Source organism: Vidua chalybeata, chromosome 5, assembly GCF_026979565.1.
Source record: "Vidua chalybeata isolate OUT-0048 chromosome 5, bVidCha1 merged haplotype, whole genome shotgun sequence".
Taxonomy (NCBI): Eukaryota; Metazoa; Chordata; class Aves; order Passeriformes; family Viduidae; genus Vidua; species Vidua chalybeata.
This window is the reverse complement of record NC_071534.1, coordinates 70,007,568-70,024,328: the sequence shown is the minus strand read 5'-3', so window position 1 is coordinate 70,024,328 and position 16,761 is coordinate 70,007,568. Positions and strand designations below refer to the sequence as shown.

Sequence of the window (16,761 nt, the reverse complement as noted above, 5' to 3'; positions counted from 1 at the left end):
GGAGCTGTTATGGAGTGGTTAAGTGTTTGGTAAAAACAGCAAACGTGGACAAAAGACATAAAGTCTGAATGGATTAAAAATCACCTGGAAACTGAGACAGGTCTCCTACCAGATATTATTCCTCTGTTTTCCTTTCCTGCTGGGAAATCCAGCTTTTAGCACTGTTTGATTTTTGTTGTTGTTGTGTTGGTGAGTTCTTTTTGGGAGCGGAGGGAGGAATTTCTGTGGAAATTGGATAGAGATCAAGTGTTCATTGTCTTTTTTGCTGTAAGGATGAGGGACTTTTGAAGGGAATGAGTCACCTCTGAATGAAAATTTGCAAGTTTTAATTATTTTCAAATGATTATTTTTTTCAGTCATACCAAGGAAAAGCAGAACCTGTATCCTTCTCCCAGTCAGAAAAAAGCAATTAGGCTACCATAGGAAAATAGATGATATGGGATGACTTGCTGGGGATCTGAATAAAATTTCTGAGCCAGGTGACCTCGAGGATTACCTGGGATTTGTGCTCTTTTTTGGGAATTATTCTGTGAACAAGGAACAAGCTGGTTCTGAGGGTTACTGGTGACTTAGTCCCTGCTTCTTCTGGAGTCTTGCCTATTCAGGCAGAGATGGGAATTGCTCAAAAATTTCTGCAGTATAATTTCAGTCCTCGTTGGAGGTTACAAGCATTCCCCTGTGAGTGGAAAGGTGTTCACATCCACAGTGAGGCTGGAAGCAGCATTGTGATAGCACAGAATTCCTGCTGTGCAATCAATTTGTCCCACAAATTGTGTGTCAAAAATACCAGATTACAGCCATGGAGCAAAATGCCAGGTCTGGAATGCTGGAATTCTGTACCATCACACATCTGCTCATGTTGGCTTCAGATCCAGAAGGATCCATTGCTTTCTTCCTTAAAGGACTGCTGGGCAGCAGAACAACAAATTCCTTGTAGGATTAGCCCAGAGCATCTGTATTTTTCTTTCCTCCACCGTGCAAATATGGGTATTGTAGCATTAAATATAGGCTGGGATGGCGGGAATACTCTGCTGCTTTGGCACTGAGAAACTCCATTGAAGAAGGGCAGGAAATTGGGTTCCCTCACCCTTTTTCCCTCCCTGGGATGATGTCTAAAAGATCAGGACTAATTTGTGTCAGGGCAGAATTTCTGCTAATTATATATTTTTAATGTAGATTTTTTTTCTCCTTCCTCTTTATTAGTTTTTTTTCCTCTCTCTTCTTCTCCCACGACTTTCTGCTTCTTAAATTTTCTATATTCCATAATGCTTCCCTAAAGCAAAAGAAGATAAATGTATGGTAAAACACGGTTTTTATTGTCTACACTGAAATTTGTGCTACTCCAGGTGACTTTTTTTTTTTTTTTCTTTTTTTTGTCTGGACTGAGAGAGCTTAAATAAGAGAGTAGAGTTGTCTTTCATCTTCACACAGATGCTTGAAGTGCTGCCTGGTCGAGGTCACTTTTAGGACCAGTCCAACCCCCTGTGTATGCAAAAAACTTTTCCCTGAGGAAGAGTGTGAAGATGGACCAGCTTAATTTTCCCAGCTTCAAGTAGCATGGCTGTTGTGAGGAATAGTTCTGAGGGAGTTTTTTAAAAAAGTCTTTGGGATTTGCCTCAATTTCTCATGAGAGGCAGCTGAGGTGTCTGAGCATCCTTTGGAGCATGGAGGTGGCTGCTGTCTCCTGGGAAGATGGAACTGCTCTCTTCCTTTCTTTTCTCCATGCTTTAGGATGGATGATGCTTTTATGAGCCCCAGGAACATAAAAGAGACCTGCTGGCCCAAAGAGGAGGAAATTAGGGGGGGAAAAAGTGACTTTAGGGCTGTTTGGAGGGAAACTGGGAAGGCAGGAGTGTGCTTTTAATTAATTGTTTCCATCACTCATGTTTCTGAGAGCACCTGCAAAACAGAGGAACTGAACTGGAATCACTGCTGGATCTTTTCAGGATTGAAAAGCCCTTGACTAATTCATGGCTTTATATGAAGGGTAAACACTACACTGAGCTATTTGACAGCAGGACCTGGCTGTTGTTATCACCTCTTGTCCTCCTTCTACTTTAAATTTACATTTTTATTTAAAGCTATTTTCTCTCCTCCCAGTAGATGGAAAACCTGGAGTTATCTCCAAGGTTATCACTGGCTGTCTCTTCCCAAGGTCTGTAGCACAGGTAATTTGGGGAAAGTCAAGCAGCAGGGAGAATGTGAAGGGAGCTCAGAGCAGGCAACAAACAGCCTCAGATATAAGTGGGAGGAGAGTCCAATAACCATGAGATGGAGCTTTGCCTTTGGAACAAATAAAGAAGGCTCCCTCTAAAGTCAGATCTTTTTTGCTCTTTCAGAAAAAGCAAAACCATATCAGCCCTGGGAGAAAGGGACAGCCCAGGGTTACTGCTCCAGATGTGAGGAGGACACAAAGAGAAGGAAGAGCTGCAGACAACTTCTCTCCTATCAGCACTTGAGGGAAATTCATTGCTGATGTCTCTGCTTGGATCTAGACTAGGAGGGGTAAAGTCTGTCCTATCACAGACCTGCTGTAAGCCAGCAGCTCCCCCCTGTCTAGGGGACCTGGCAGGTGAATAATCTCTTTCAAACACTTGCTTTTATTCATGGGGATTGAAGCTTCCTTTTGAAACATCAAATCCCACAGTGGAATTATGGGTGGTGCACACAGGAGAACTCATCTTTTCCATCGCTGCTGAATTCCTCAGAACGGGCTGAGAAAAAAAGAGGCTCCCAGGAGCAGTTCAACTTTTGTGGAGGCCTGATAAAACCATCCCTGCTTCTTGTTGGTTTTCATTTTCTTTTAACATTCTGTAATAAAGGGAAAGGATTTCCAGGGGCTGTTTCTGGCTAAGGTTCTGCTGGGGATGGCTTTGTGCTCTTCGTGTTTTTTCCCCCTCTCCTCTGGTGTGCCACATGGCTCTTACCTTCAAACCTTCTTTTAAAATATTTTTTCCCCCTAAGAAGAGATTTTTTTTTTTCTCCTGCAGAGATAAACATGATGACTATTTCATGAGCATGGAAAAGCTCAGAAGCACTTGCAAAGCCCCAGCTCTTTTTTGATTTGTCCTTTGGACAAACAAGGGACAGCTCATAACTATCCATGGAGGAGAGATTTGTTTGATTCCATCAGCAGCATTGCAGGGAGTTATGGTGGATTTGGGCTTTATTTGTCTTTTTTTTTTTTTTTTTTTTTTTTTAATAGGGAAAGTTATTGGTTTAATTCTCCCAGAACGTTACATTAAACTTCTCTTCCACAGGTGTAAATGTTTTCTGATTCACTTGACGACCTCTCATCTTTAAGGGAAATTATTTCCCTCCACCACAGTATAAATTGCATGTCAGACTGTTTTTTTAGGCAGTTTCAGGCTGGTTAGTTCAGAGACAGCACTGCAAAAAGGAGGCAAATTGGGTTTTATGGGGGGACAACTTCCTTTCTCTCCCCAGCTGGCTGTTTTCTATCATAATGGAATTTCCGATGCGGAGTCAAGTGCGTGGCTTGACGGGCCTGGGCAAATGTAATATCCCAACAGGATCCACGGCAGCTTTTTCTGTATTATTTACTCTTATTTACTTATTTATTCTATTTCTGAAGTGGAAGTGGCTCTTACTCAATATAAAAAGCCACACTGTGCTGTGTGATAATGGAGGATTTATTCCTGTTGGGCGTAGAAAGGAGCCCCAGTGTGCAACATCCCGGTCGCTCGAGTGCTGCACAAGGCATTCCCAGAAATACTTCTCCCTCTTTTCAGTTCTTTTTCCTTTGTGTGAGGCTGGAATAGCTCTGGGAAGAGGGTTTACTCTGGATCTGACTCACACCTTGCTCTTGGGAGCAGAGGAGACGACATTAGAGGATTTTGTGGGTTTTTTTTTTTTTTTGATAACACAGCTGAGATGAGATCCAGAGCCAGGGCCACCAGGAGGTGGGAAGGGCAGAGGAGGGTGACAGAGAAGAGGAGGTCACTTGTCCATACCTTGCCAGTGGAGGTTCAAGGCTGAGAGAGCAGAAAAATAGGCACACGTTGGTCATGGAGGTGGATTTCAGAAGGGAATTGCCCATTTCCACCACGTGGTTTCCTTCAAGGGGAAAGCAGGAAAAATCCTAAAACTGATCTGCCATGTCCTTAGGTCTCTTTCTGCCCAGTCTGGGTTCAGCTAAAAAGAGTGTCTGGTTGGTAGCCTGGTTTTGGGTCTTCTTTTTTCCTTTCCCAGTGCTGACAACACAGGTGTCCATGAAGACTTGAAAAAACCCATCAATTCTGGAATAAGTGCTGAAAAGTAGATGCAGGCAGGGTTCAGATTTCAGGCCCTGGGCACAAAGTTGTAAAAAGCTTGAAAATTAAAAACTTCGGGGGGATAAGGAACTTACAGCTTGTAGGTAAATGCAGTTCTTAAATAATGTCTGTGCTTTTAGTTCTGTATATTTTATCCTTTTGGTTGTTTCCTCTCTCTGTGTACATCCGTGTCTTACTGGGGATGGAATGAAACCGGAGCACAAAGGCAGACGGAAAACTGGAGGTAGAATATTACTCACCCCTGTTTTACAACTGACTGAATTTGGGAGTTCATCTGTGGGACTGTAGGACACAAAATATTTCCTCTGAGTGCCTGAATCTCCATTTCTCACCAGCTGACAAAAATCAAGCAAAACCTGTATTTTCCACGTGGGAGGCCAGAAGGTTTCCAAAAAAGTCCGTGGTGTAGGGAAGTGAGGGATGCAGAATATTCCAGGGCTGGGTGTAGGATCCAGTGTGTTCACTGGACAAGCTGTTCTGATTTCAGGGGTTTCTCTGTGCCACTGCCACCAAATTTCTCAGAATCCTTGGCCAAATCCCTTGACCTGGTGTTTAGGTTCATCTTTTTAGAAAATGAGGCAGTTCTGGTAACATGCATGTGGCAAAGAGGGAACGCTGAGCTCTCCAGGATGCAGCAGGAAATCTGCACTGAAGGCATGGCTTTCTAACATCAGTTTGGGGTTTCTTTGCCTGGTTTTGCCTGGGTTTTTTGGTTTTTTTTTTTTTTTTTCCTCATGAACATGCTGGTCTAACCTTGCAGATGTAACTTCAGCCTTGTAGCCGTGCACGTACTCTGAGAAATGCTGGAATGATTATGCACGAACATTAATTAATCCCCAGCATGGTGGAACATGTTGGGTGTCAGGGTATTGGGGGACATTTATTCTCTTCCACTGCTTGCCTCGTGCATGAAACTGTAGGAAAAAAAAAACCCCACGGCACTTAGAATTTTGTGTATTTTGTTTGCCTGTTCCCAGGAATTCCTATTTAGATGGAGGTTTTCTCAGTCAGGGACCACTTCCAGCAGCGTGCAGTGCCTGGCACAATGGGACCCTGCTCTTGGTGGTGACCTCGAAATGTTGCCATAATAATAATAATAGTCCGTGGCTTTTGGCACATCACCTATTAATCACAGCAGCTGTCAGGCAAAGCATTGGATGGGAATAGCTCCCTGCAAGAAAAAACAAATACAACAACACCCCGTGGCTTGTGGAGCTTGAATCCGCGCTCTGGAGGGTGCCAGGGAAGGAAGGAAGGGCTAAGCCGTGACATTTCACTCTGATTTGTTAACCTTGGCTGCTGTTCAGCTGCTCAGTGCTCAGCCCAGGGGGTCCCCAGGGACATCCAGCATTTGAAATATTTACAGTGAGCACGAGCTGGAGGGGAGGTGCACAGAGGCACCAGGGACAGAGCTTGCCATGGGGAAGAGGCATTCCTGGCATGGTTTGTGTGCTGCTCCTGTATTTAAGGCCTGCGGTGGATTTTTCTGCCCTGAATTTTGTTTTGTGCAGACCTTGGGCACCCAGGATGCCCCGAGGCAGGTGCTGTGCAAAGAATTTTTTTGCTTCAGGTCCATGGGGTGATGCCTGCTGGAAAAAGCAGGGAGCTTTATCAGGCACTTACCTCAATCCCATGAAATTTGGTGGTCTGATGCCACAGGCCTCTTGTTTCCGTGCCCTGCCGTAGGCAGAAAAGCAGGTAAATGTGTTCAAAATTCTCTCTCCAGAGGCATTCCCTGAAAATTTCTCCCCATGTTTATGCTTGAAAAATTCCCTGGTGCTACACTGGTCCATCTGCAGAAAGCAAACTGGTCCATTAGAACATCTGCAGAGAGCAAACCCAAACAAAATGAGATTACTGTCAATTTGTGCTTATTTGAATTACTAGATAAGTCCTAGTCATGGATCAGGGCTAAACATGTACAAATAATTGATTTTAGGTTCAGTGGCTCAAAGCAAAAACACATGGAAAATCTTCTGGTTGACCTAAACTCATTTCCCCAGTTTTCTTTTAAAATGAAGGCATTTAAAAAGCATCAAGAAAATGCAATGCTTTAACACAGAGCATTGTAAAATATTTGAAGCTTTGTGAAATATTTTCCTCCTCACTTTGATACTTTCTAACTTTTGTCATTTAAAAAAATCTACTAAAAATTCCTTCAAAATGAGATATCAACATATTCGATGCTGCAATTTTACAAAGAAACTTCTCAAACTTTTCCAAGCTATTAAGAAATATTTTGCTGTGGGTAATGCTTGCCCTGTGTTGATTGATGACAAGTCAACATCTCTGAGTTTTAACTCAGACCCCAATGAGAGATGCTGTTTAAGGAGTGAGCATGAAGATTTTTAGCTGAGGATCCTGACACTTCCTGCTTGAGGAATTGGGTTTTTTTGCAGAGGCCAAGGGCATTATGGAGTTTTGATCGGTTGGGTTAAATTTGTGAAATATTGGGGGATTTGGGATGAACTTGGACTGGAAGTTGATTTGAACCCTCTAACCAAGACCTGCTGTTCTGGAGTTGAACCAGAGCTGAATTTCAACCTTTTCTTCTCGGACTCCTTAGAAATGACACCATTACAAACATGGAAACTGCCGTGGAAGATCTGGCATCTCACAGGCTCCAGGCAGCAAAGTGTGCTTGGACCAGACCAGTGGGAATAACCCAAACCAAGATCCCCTGTGTCCAGTGCTGAGGACTGAGCTGTTCACCTCCTCCAGGTGCCACCTCCATGAGCACAGCGTGTCCTCCACCACAGCAGCTCCCCTCTGGACCTTTTCCACCACGCCTGCCTCCACCCTGGTTTGTTCCCTACAGGCAGCCCTGGCACCTGAAGCCTTTTGGGGCAGCTTTGCAAACCACCAAGGGCTAAACTTGCTGGTTGAGGAGGCTGTGAAGCTGCTTGGGTTGAGATTTTCAGGATGTTTGCAGAGGTGAGCGTGCCTGGAGCATCCCTGGCACCCCATCCCTGCCACGGGGCAGGCGTCAGGGCACTTTGCCTCCAGCTCAGGAAGCCCCATGGAACAAACGTGGAACAAACCATGGAACAAACAATTCCCCTGTTCCCTGCCTCTGGGAATGCATGGCCCCACCCATCCCAGTGCTGGTACTCTGGGAAGGGAGCGCAGACCCCAGCAGAGTTTATTGGTAAATGCTACCACTGATTAAAACAGGCTTGAGCTGCTGGAGGAACAAGAGGTTGCCATGGAAACAGTCTCTTGATGTGTCCAGGTTTTGAAACCACTTTTCCCTCCTCTCCCGCCCTCAATGCTTCTTCTCTGCCGTTGTTTTGTTGGAGATTTGCTCTCCCGGGGTGAGGTGGTGCAGGTGGGCTCTGGGGACCAGAGAGAAGCTGCTCATCCCAGGGAGGGCTGGGAGGGTGGGAGACGCTCCCTGCTGGTAGGGACCCCACAAAGTGAGGCCTGGATGGGTCCTGGAGGGTCACAGTGCTGTGGGAGCAGGGGAGAATATCCCAGGGAAACCCTCCTCCCATTGGAGCTGGGATGCTCTGAGCCTCTGAAGGGCTCTACCCCACTGGGGTGCTCATCTCAGTAGTGACTCTTCTCCATCCCCTCACCCCTCTTGGGAATGGTGGCAGTGATGGGAAGCCACCTTTGGGACAATGGGAAATCAAGCCAGTGCCGCGAGGAGTGGTTCTGAGAGACAAAAGGACCTTCCCCACCCCTGCCTGGGCTCCCCACCTTGGGAGAGGAGCTCTCATTCCTCTCAAGTGGGTGGAAAGCAGCCCCTCCCCTGTGGTGGTGTCATTGTGCAGCTGTGCTGAAGGGCCATTGAGGGCCTCTGCAAAGCTTTGAGGAGAATTTTCCTCCTAGATCATTCAGCCCTGCTTTCAAACATGGATTTTTTTTTTTTTTTATTTTACCAACCTCCTGCTTTGTTTCTGCGTTTTCTTCTAAAACACAGAAGCCTCTCCATAAACGTAGGCTCCTCCCTGTGTGCTGCTGCTTTTGTCCCTTCCCTGGGAACTCCCCTGGCTCTTTCCAAGTCCATCCTAAGCTCTTCAGATTCTGCAGGAAACTCCTCTCTGCAGGAGCTACTGAGGATATGATACTATAATGTTATATATTATTTTACTATATTGTATTGAGGAGTTATTTCAGTGTTTTACTGCATCCAGAGAGGGCCTGGGAAACCCTAAACATGGGATGGCTTAAAAGTTCCAGAGATTTTCCTCCACAACTCCCCGGAGGGTGGAGCCAGGTGGGGGTCGGGCTCTGCTCCCAGGGAACAAGGGACAGGACAAGAGGGAACGACCTCAAGTTGTGCCAGGGGAGGTTTACATTTGATTAATTTCTTCACTGGAGGGGTTGTTGAGCCCTGAGAAGTGCTGGAATTTCCATTCCTGGAGGGATTTAAAATCCATGTGGATGTGGCACTTGGGGACATGGATCAGTGGTGGCCTTGGCAGTGCTGGGGGAGCAGTTGGACTCGATGCTCTTGGAGGGCTTTTCCAACCTAAATGATAGCAGGAGTTATGAAATCCGAGGTAAACTTCCATGGACTTGCTAAAATACTTGGAAAATCTGTTAATTTTTTTCCAGTATTGCATCATTGTCCAGACTTCCTCAGCAGGAAGGAAGTTAATGCCACTTCAGTCCTTATTTGTGGTTTATTTTATGTATTTGTGGTAAAATCCTCCAGTAACACAGGCTCAACCTGAGTGACCTGCCAGGACTCCCTTGGGCTTCATGGAATCACAGAATGGTTTGGAAGGGATTTTAAAGACTGTGAAGTTCCACCCCCCTGCCATGGGCAAGGACAGAACCTTCCCCAGGCTCTGCTGAGCCATTTCTACATCCAGGTGTGTACCTCCCTTGGATCTGAGCTGCTCTCCAAAGATGCCTTCTCCCTCTCACTGCCTGATGCAGCAGCAGTGACTGGTTTCCTAAATTACCTTAAATTTATGTGATCCAGGTCTGAACGGTCCCTGTGATGATGGATCTCAGAGGAGTTAATTTGGAAACTTCTCCATCTTTTATCTGTGTGATTTATCTGTGTGATTCCCCTAAACTTGGGCTGCGCTGACTTACTTTAAATGACAAAATGGGTATTTTTGGACAATGATCTCTTAATGCTTTGCTTGCCCAGCAAGATCTGATGATAAGTGGGGAACACCCAACAGCCAAAATTGAAGAAGAAACCTCCAAAAAGCCCAACCCTTTTGCTCCAAACTTGTAGGAACTTCTGAACACCCCCATGTTGTGTGTAATTTCTTGGATTTTCAAATTTCAAGCTCTCCCTCAAAGCTTGGACAGTTCTTCACTTTCATGGCATCTTAAAAGGGAGCAGAGAGGCCCTGGAGTCCTTCTGCAGGAACGTCTCAATCAAAGGTGCCATGAAAGGGGTTTAATTTCAAAAGCTCTGAATTACACCTCGATCAGGAAGGACGCGGTAATGGTGGAATTGCTGAGCTCAGGAGGTTAAAGAATGAAGGGGAATTCACAGTTAACATCTGTGACACACCGGGCCAGGATGAGAGAGCCTCCATCCTCAGAGCTGCTATCAAAGGCATTTTCCTGTTCCCGTGCTTTTGGGAGATTTTTTTAATTACTCTGATGTTTGTTAAGAGTCACTTACGGCCAAAGAAGTGGATCCTTAAATTCGAAGATGGTTTTTTTTTTCACTCCCAGAAATAACGGCTGAGCAGCAAGCCAACCCCAGCGAGGCAAGGAGGATGCAGTGAGCTCCGAGCTGCTCTGAAGCCAGATCAAATATCAGTTCACATAGCAGCCCCTGCCTCCATCTGCACGAGGATGATGACAGGAGAATTGCTTTGAAATCCTCCGAAGAAAAGCATCCAAGACAGTGCTCTCCTGGGAAAGCCTCTCCTTTCCAGGCCTTCTATTCCCCGGCAGCTCTAGTGCCAGAGGTGGCAGGTGGTGAACCTGTTGTGTGGGGAGGGGCAGGGGAATCGGAGAAGGGGAATTAGGCAGGTGTTTAGCAAGGCAGGCAGCAGCCATTCAGCACTGGCATTCCTGGCTTCACCTCCGGGCCACCTGGAGGAACCCGGACTCCGGTGTCACGGCAGGTAATTGGGAAAATAGTGGGACAATGAGTGGCTGGGGCCACACAGGTGAAATGCCCAGCAGGACTTGGGTGGGAGGGGTGGAGGAGAGTTCAGGTGTGTAACCTGGGTGAGCTACAGCCACACAAGCAGGTTTCCTTGGAGCAAAATGTCCTTGCAGGAATGGCTTTGGGATGGTGCTCGTAATACGGGCACAGGTTTTTCCCAGTGTGTGGAGCTGCCCCTGGTGTCTCGCTGGCAGTTCATGATCTTCCTGCTGGCACATCAGAGCCTGGCTTAGCTGGGGAATATTGCATAAGCCTCACTGGGGACTTTGAGAGCAGATTAATTCCTTGAGCATCTTCCTTCTTGCCGCTGGTGAAGTCTGCTGCTCCAATGAGATCCAGCTGGGCAGGGCTGAAACCTCCCCCAGACAGACAAGGCATGGCAGGAAGAGAGATATCCCTTCCTCTCAAGCCCAAGTGAATTTCTGGGAGAAACCCTTTCTTGTGGCAGCTTGCAGTGTCCATCTGCAGGAGGAGCCTCTCTCCAGGTACCACAGTGATGATGATGATGATGATGGTGAGGCAGTCAAGTTAAGGCAAAGACAGAGTGTGATTAAGTCCCTCTCCCTCCCCCAGGCAGAGCTCAGACTGGGAAAATGCTTTGGATGCGGTGGCCTGTAATTATGTAATTCTTCCTCGTTATCTTTTCTAATTGTTCTCAGTGCTGTTTCCTAAACTGCTTGGAAACAATGGCAGATGGGGGTGAAGTGGGAGGCAGACGTGAGCGCGGCAGGCTGCCAGCGTACGCTCTCCAGAAAGGGAGAGAGGAAAGGAAAAGGAGGAGAAAAAAAAAAAAAAAAATCCGTGGTGGAGACTTGGATGCCAGGACCTGAATCGAGGGGACACCTGAACCACTGCCAGGCTGGGAGGTGCTGCCTGGGGATGTCTCATTCAGGCTCATGCATATGCGATTTTCTGTGTTACATTCAAGGAATCCCAAGCCTTCCCCCATCCCTGGCACACCTCTGCTCCTCCAGAGCTTTGCTCTCTTCCTTTTTCTCCAGTGCTCCAATGATGCAGTTTGAGCCCTCACTGGGAGGGGCTTTGCCGGGAGAATCTGTGGTCTTCTCCCTCTGGCATTGAGTTGTTTGTTTGTCTATGGGAGAAATAAATTAAAAAAGAGGAGAATTAGGCTTGTTGCATTTGGGGGTGAGTGCAGGGCAGAAGGAGGGGTATGGGGGGAAGTATTGCAGTGGGATTTCCTCATATTTGGCACAGGTTTCAGGGGAACCACGGGGTGCAGCTCCCCGGGAGCTCATTTTTGTCATATTGACTCATTTTCTCTGCTGCTCGACCCCCACTGCCCTCTCCTTGTGTGGGTGAGGTTTTTTTTTTTGCAGGGATGTGCATCCCAGAGGTGTTTGGGATCTAGCAGAGCCCCCTGCTCTCCTCTCCCTGCCAATCCTCTTTGGCAGCACGGTGGGAAGGGGGAGCTCGCACTGCTGCTGTAATTTTTGTGTGGAGAAGGCCAGAACAGGCCCGGGTGCAATTCTGAGCACCAGTTCCCCCAGGCAGGGGGAGAGGACAGATGTCTGTGGGGTGATGGGGCATCCCACAGTGGCAGCATCACCACCCCTGCAGGGCTCACTTATGGGATGGGAGGTGCCCCTGCAGAAAAGAAACCCTCTTTGTCCATATGGGATCAGCACCAGGCTCCGAGCCACCCCTGGATGACCTACCTTGTGCTTTACCTGGATGATCTACCTGGTGCTGACTTACCTTCCTCATCCCACTCTCTGAGTGTTTCATTTCTGTCTCAGCCCCCATGTCCTGGCAGCGCTGGGAGCTGGGCAGGCTGCTGAGGGAGGGAAAACAGAATTTCTCAGAGCTGCCCTCTCCTCCTCTGAAGCCAGAGCTGTTCTGCTGTTCTGCTGTTTTGTTTTTCCATCGCTGCTGACATCTCTGTGTGCCTGCAGGCTGCTGCTGCCAGCGCTGTCCCAGCTGGCCCAGCCTCTCTGGCTTCTCTGCACAGCTCTCCAGGATGGAGAGGGGAAATTCTGCCTGAGGCTTGTCCTTGGTGTTGGATTGGAGGTCTTCTTACTGCTGTAGGGTCGAGGAGATGGGGCTGAAAGGAGCAGGAGCTGGAGGCTGCAGGTGGGGTGGTTCAACTCTGGCTTGTGTTGGGATTTGAGGGATTTGAGCTGTGGTGATCTCCAGCCCTGGGCAGGAGTGGAAGAGAAAGAAGCAGCAGGAAATGGCAAAGAGGTGAATCCCAGCTCCCAGCACGGCTCCCTGGGTGCCACCAACGAGGTGGGCACCACCAGCAGTCACTCCTGTGGGTCTGGACAGCAGACCTGGGCAGGGCAGCTTTTGTCAAAAGCTCCCCTTGCTGTCTCCTGGGTGTGTCCTGGGCTTGCTCAGTGCTGACAGGCACACAAGCTGATGTCTGGCAGATATTTTCCCCAGCAGTGCTTCTTTTTGGCTGCAGAAGTACATGGACTTCCTCCTTTTGCTCGGTGGACTTTTTGCCTCAGAAGTTCCCATGATGATACAGCACAGGGGAAATAAAAAATAGTTCTTTCTATTAGTTTTGTATTTGGACCTTTTTTTTTTTCTCATGGGATTGTCCTTTTCCTTGTGTTATGAGGCAGAAAGAACAAAAGATCCCTCTATAATTTTCTAATATACCTTTATCATCCCTCTTCACACTCGTCTCCTCTCTGAAATGCGCAGTCTGAGAGCTCCTGCTAATCCCTCTTCAGCAGCAAAGGTTTGCCATGACCCTGACCAGCCTTGTCACAGCTCCCTGGACTATATTTAGGGCAGATCAGTGCCTTTTGGGATGGGTGGCAATCCCCTGTGCAGTGGCACGTCCGTGGAACTTGGGGCAGGGTGTCCCATCTCGGACAAACAGGGGAGACCCACCAAGGCTGGGTTGCAGAGGAGCATCCTCAAGGAAGTTACTGGTGGATGTTCCACCAGAAAATGTGACGCTGGGGGAGATTTTTTTTTTTACCACACCAGCCACTAAGGTGTGGAATAAACAATACCTGGCACTGGGATGTAGGGGCTGGTGTTGGGATGAGGACTTTGAGAGGAGCATGGGGAGGAAATATCACCTCTTGCCAGGTGCAAACCTTCCCTCTGGAAGAGGGAAGTCATTCTCCCTCCAGTCACAGGATTTATTTATTTATTAATTCGTGTGTGTGTGTGTGTGAGGTGTGTATTTACAGCACTTTCACCACACATTTGCATTACTTTCTTCTCTCTTTTTGCGGAACACAATCCCTGGACTGTCTGTCGGGAAATACAATCAGAGCAACTCATGTTATTTCAGCGTGTTTCACACAATTGGTTTTTTTTTCTATTATTAGTATTTTTCTCTTTTTTTTCCCCTCCCTTTCTCTTCCTTTCTTTCCCGGAGTAGAACAAATACAGTGAGACTGGCAGAAAATTGGCAAGCTTCAGCAATCCAGAGGCAGTGATTTTTTTTCCTAAGTGTCTTAATGGAGTCTGAATTTTTTTTATTGTTTTCTCAGCCTGCAGGTTGTTTGAGTATTTAAAAAAAGAGAGAGACAATTCAACAAACTCCCTCCCTTCCTCCTCTTACCAACCCCTTTTAGAAAGTCCACGAATCTACAAGAATTCTTTGAGTTATCCATATTTCAGAAGTCTGCTGAATTGGTCACAGGCATTAATGAAGGAGGTGGAATTATCCTCCAGGCTAAGTTTTGGATAAAAATATTTACACAGCAACCAGACTCACCTGCATCAGCACCCTTGCAGCACTCTTGCTGTCCCTCCATCCTTCTCCCTGTTTTTTTTTTTTCCTGGAATATTCTGTTTCCCAGTTAAATCTCCTCCAAGTCCCTGCTCCCTGCAGACTTTGTTTCCTTCTGCACAAAGGCAGCAGCACCGAAGCTGTTTTCTCCTCTTGGCCTCATGTTGTGCCAGGAAATGTTGGATATCTGGAAAAATTCCTTCACCAAAAAGGTCGTCAAGCACTGGAACAGGCTGCCCAGGGTAGTGGTGTCCCCATCCCTGGAGGGATTTGGGGATATGGAGTTAGTGCTGGGCTTGGCAGTGCTGGCTTCATGTTTGGACTTGATGGTCTCAGAGGGTTTTTGCAGCCTAAATGAATTTGTGGTTGGTTTTGCCTGGATTCCTTGTGTGTGAGGGAGTGCTCAGCTGATGAGGGCATCTCTGGATCCACACCCCTCCTGTCGTGGTCTCGGGTTTCCCCGTTTGAGCCACTAAATGGAACTCCTGGGTGCTGCAGAAAGCTGTTGTAAGAGGATTCTTGTTCCTTTCCTGCCTCAGTGCAGCACAGGGAGGCTGTGGAGGGCATGGGGAGAGTCAGTCCTTGGTTGTGGGAGCACTCAGTGTCTTGACTTCTGGTCATCAAAAAATCCAGAGACATTTCCTTCAGAACTGAGCTGGGAAATCCCAGCCTCTCGCTTCCAGCCAAGTTCCTCAGTAGGAACTTCCTTTGGTTCTGTTTACCTGAATTCCCCAGCTGTCTGTGGATTTGCAACTCATTTTACCCAGTACAAAATCCTAAGTTTTTTTTTTTTTTTTTTTTTTTTTCCTTCAGGAGCAATGTTTTTATTTGCTTGCTGTTTTTAATACCTTTCTCTTTGGGGAGTCTGAGTCAATACACTATATTTTTTTTTTTTTGTGATGAATAAACTTTGCTGTCTCAGTTTATCCTTGTGAAAGATTTTAACAACTTGCCAAATGCTCTGTGCTTTGATTCTGTGGCTCCAGTCTGATTTCTTGTGGTCCTACAACCAACCCCCATAGCTTGCTCTCAACTCCATCCTATAAATCCATATCACTCCCATTTTGTCTGTCCTACCACGGCACTGGAACTGCTGGAAAATAGGTTTCAACCTTCAAAATGAGCATTCAGAGCTGTCTGTAAGTGTAAGATAATGAGGCAAAAACATTCACCAGGGGCTGTCATTTACTCCTGCTCCTCACTGGGCCTCCTGATGATCCAAAATCCAGGGCAGAGGGTGAGGATCTTGTTGGAATGAGCTCCCTGATGCTCAGCTTGTCTCAGAGAGGTGCATTAAGGTATGGACTTAAATAAACAACACACAGCTCAAAGGGAAATCCTTCATGGGATGAAGATCTGTTGAATGACTAATTTGATTTAAGACGAGGCCTCAGAGCCATCCTTCAAGAGCTCTGTGCCAATATTTCCAGGGAGCCTGGATTTCTCCATCTCCAGCTGCTCTGTGCAGGTCAATACTGCCACGAACTCTACAGGAGAGGGGCTGAGCTGTATCCAGGCTGTGGGATGTTCAGCACCAGCACAAAATGATAGATTAGTCAAGGTTGTCAAGCTCTCTGTGGCCTACAGAGCAGGGGTGCAGGGTATCCATCTTTTTGAATCCTCCTTGGACAACACTGACTCCCTGAATCAAACCCCTGGACTGAGGATCTCCTGAGGCACAGCTCAAATGGGCTGTGGCACTGCTGGTGCCATAAAAATGTTGCCAAAGCCCATAACAACCCCTGTCCTTTCATCTCGTCTTCCAGAACAACGTTAAACTCCGACAAAAAAATCAGGAACCCCTTCCTCACTTTGCCACTTAAACCCCTCTGCTTTGGGTGCAGCTCATTGGGAAGCCCACTCGCTTCTGAGCCCTGAGGAAGCATCTGCAGGGCAGAAACGCTGCAGTGAAAATCCCAACGCGAAGCTGAATTCCTGGAGTTTATTTTCCAAGTTTGAAAGTGACAACTTGTTGGCCTTGAAGATTTTTCACCAGCGCCAGTATAATCCGGAGGGAGAGATTTTCTTCTCCTGTCTCAGACCGTGGGATAATTAGCAGATTTTAATGACTGCTTGAGAAAGCTGGCTAATGAGCTATTAAAAACACCCCTTACCCAGCCCCTAAATGAAAGCCACAAAACAGCCGGTCATCGTTCTGACCGCGTCCGTCTTAAAGATATTTTTCTTCTCTAGCTAATTGTGGCAGTTTGGTGTGTGCTGGGGAAAACTCCGACTGGGAATGCAGCAGGATGAAAAATGGTCTGTTCTGCTTCCACAGAAGTGTGAAGTACAGCCGGAGCGTGGTGCAGGAATCGTAGAGTCCTTCAGGTTGGAAAAGGCGCTTTAGGTTGAGTCCAACCATTAATCTAACACTACTACTAACATTACCTACTAATTCAACACTACTCCTGACTCACTCATGAGAAATCCTTGGCTCTCTGTGGCCTCTTGAAGTCCAAATGTGTCCTGTGAGCCAAATTCCTGCCACATGGATGCAGGACTGGGACTGTTTGGTGCCACGGCCTCTTGTTTTTAGAGCCATTTTCTCACTTGGTTTAGTGACAACTTGTCAGCCAGGCTGCTCTGCCTGGCCTTCCTTGGGATTATTCTCTTCAGGTAACAGGAAGAAATTCTTCCCTGGGAGGGTGGTCAGG

The 16,761-nt window shown here is 47.0% G+C and overlaps 1 protein-coding gene across 3 annotated transcripts in view; it reads left to right on the top strand.

Moving 5' to 3' along the window:
- The window catches only part of PLXNA4 (plexin A4), a 440,787-nt gene that overhangs the window by 86,550 nt on the left and 337,476 nt on the right, over positions 1-16,761 (top strand). The window contains exon 4 of one of the 3 annotated variants that reach the window (XM_053942307.1): positions 2,340-2,496. The exons of the other annotated variants lie outside the window; for them this stretch is intronic. Within the exon in view, the coding sequence (XP_053798282.1) occupies positions 2,340-2,459 (120 nt within the window). The 3' untranslated portion in view covers positions 2,460-2,496. Of the gene's footprint in view, positions 1-2,339; positions 2,497-16,761 lie in introns of those variants that run through there. 3 annotated transcript variants of the gene reach the window in all.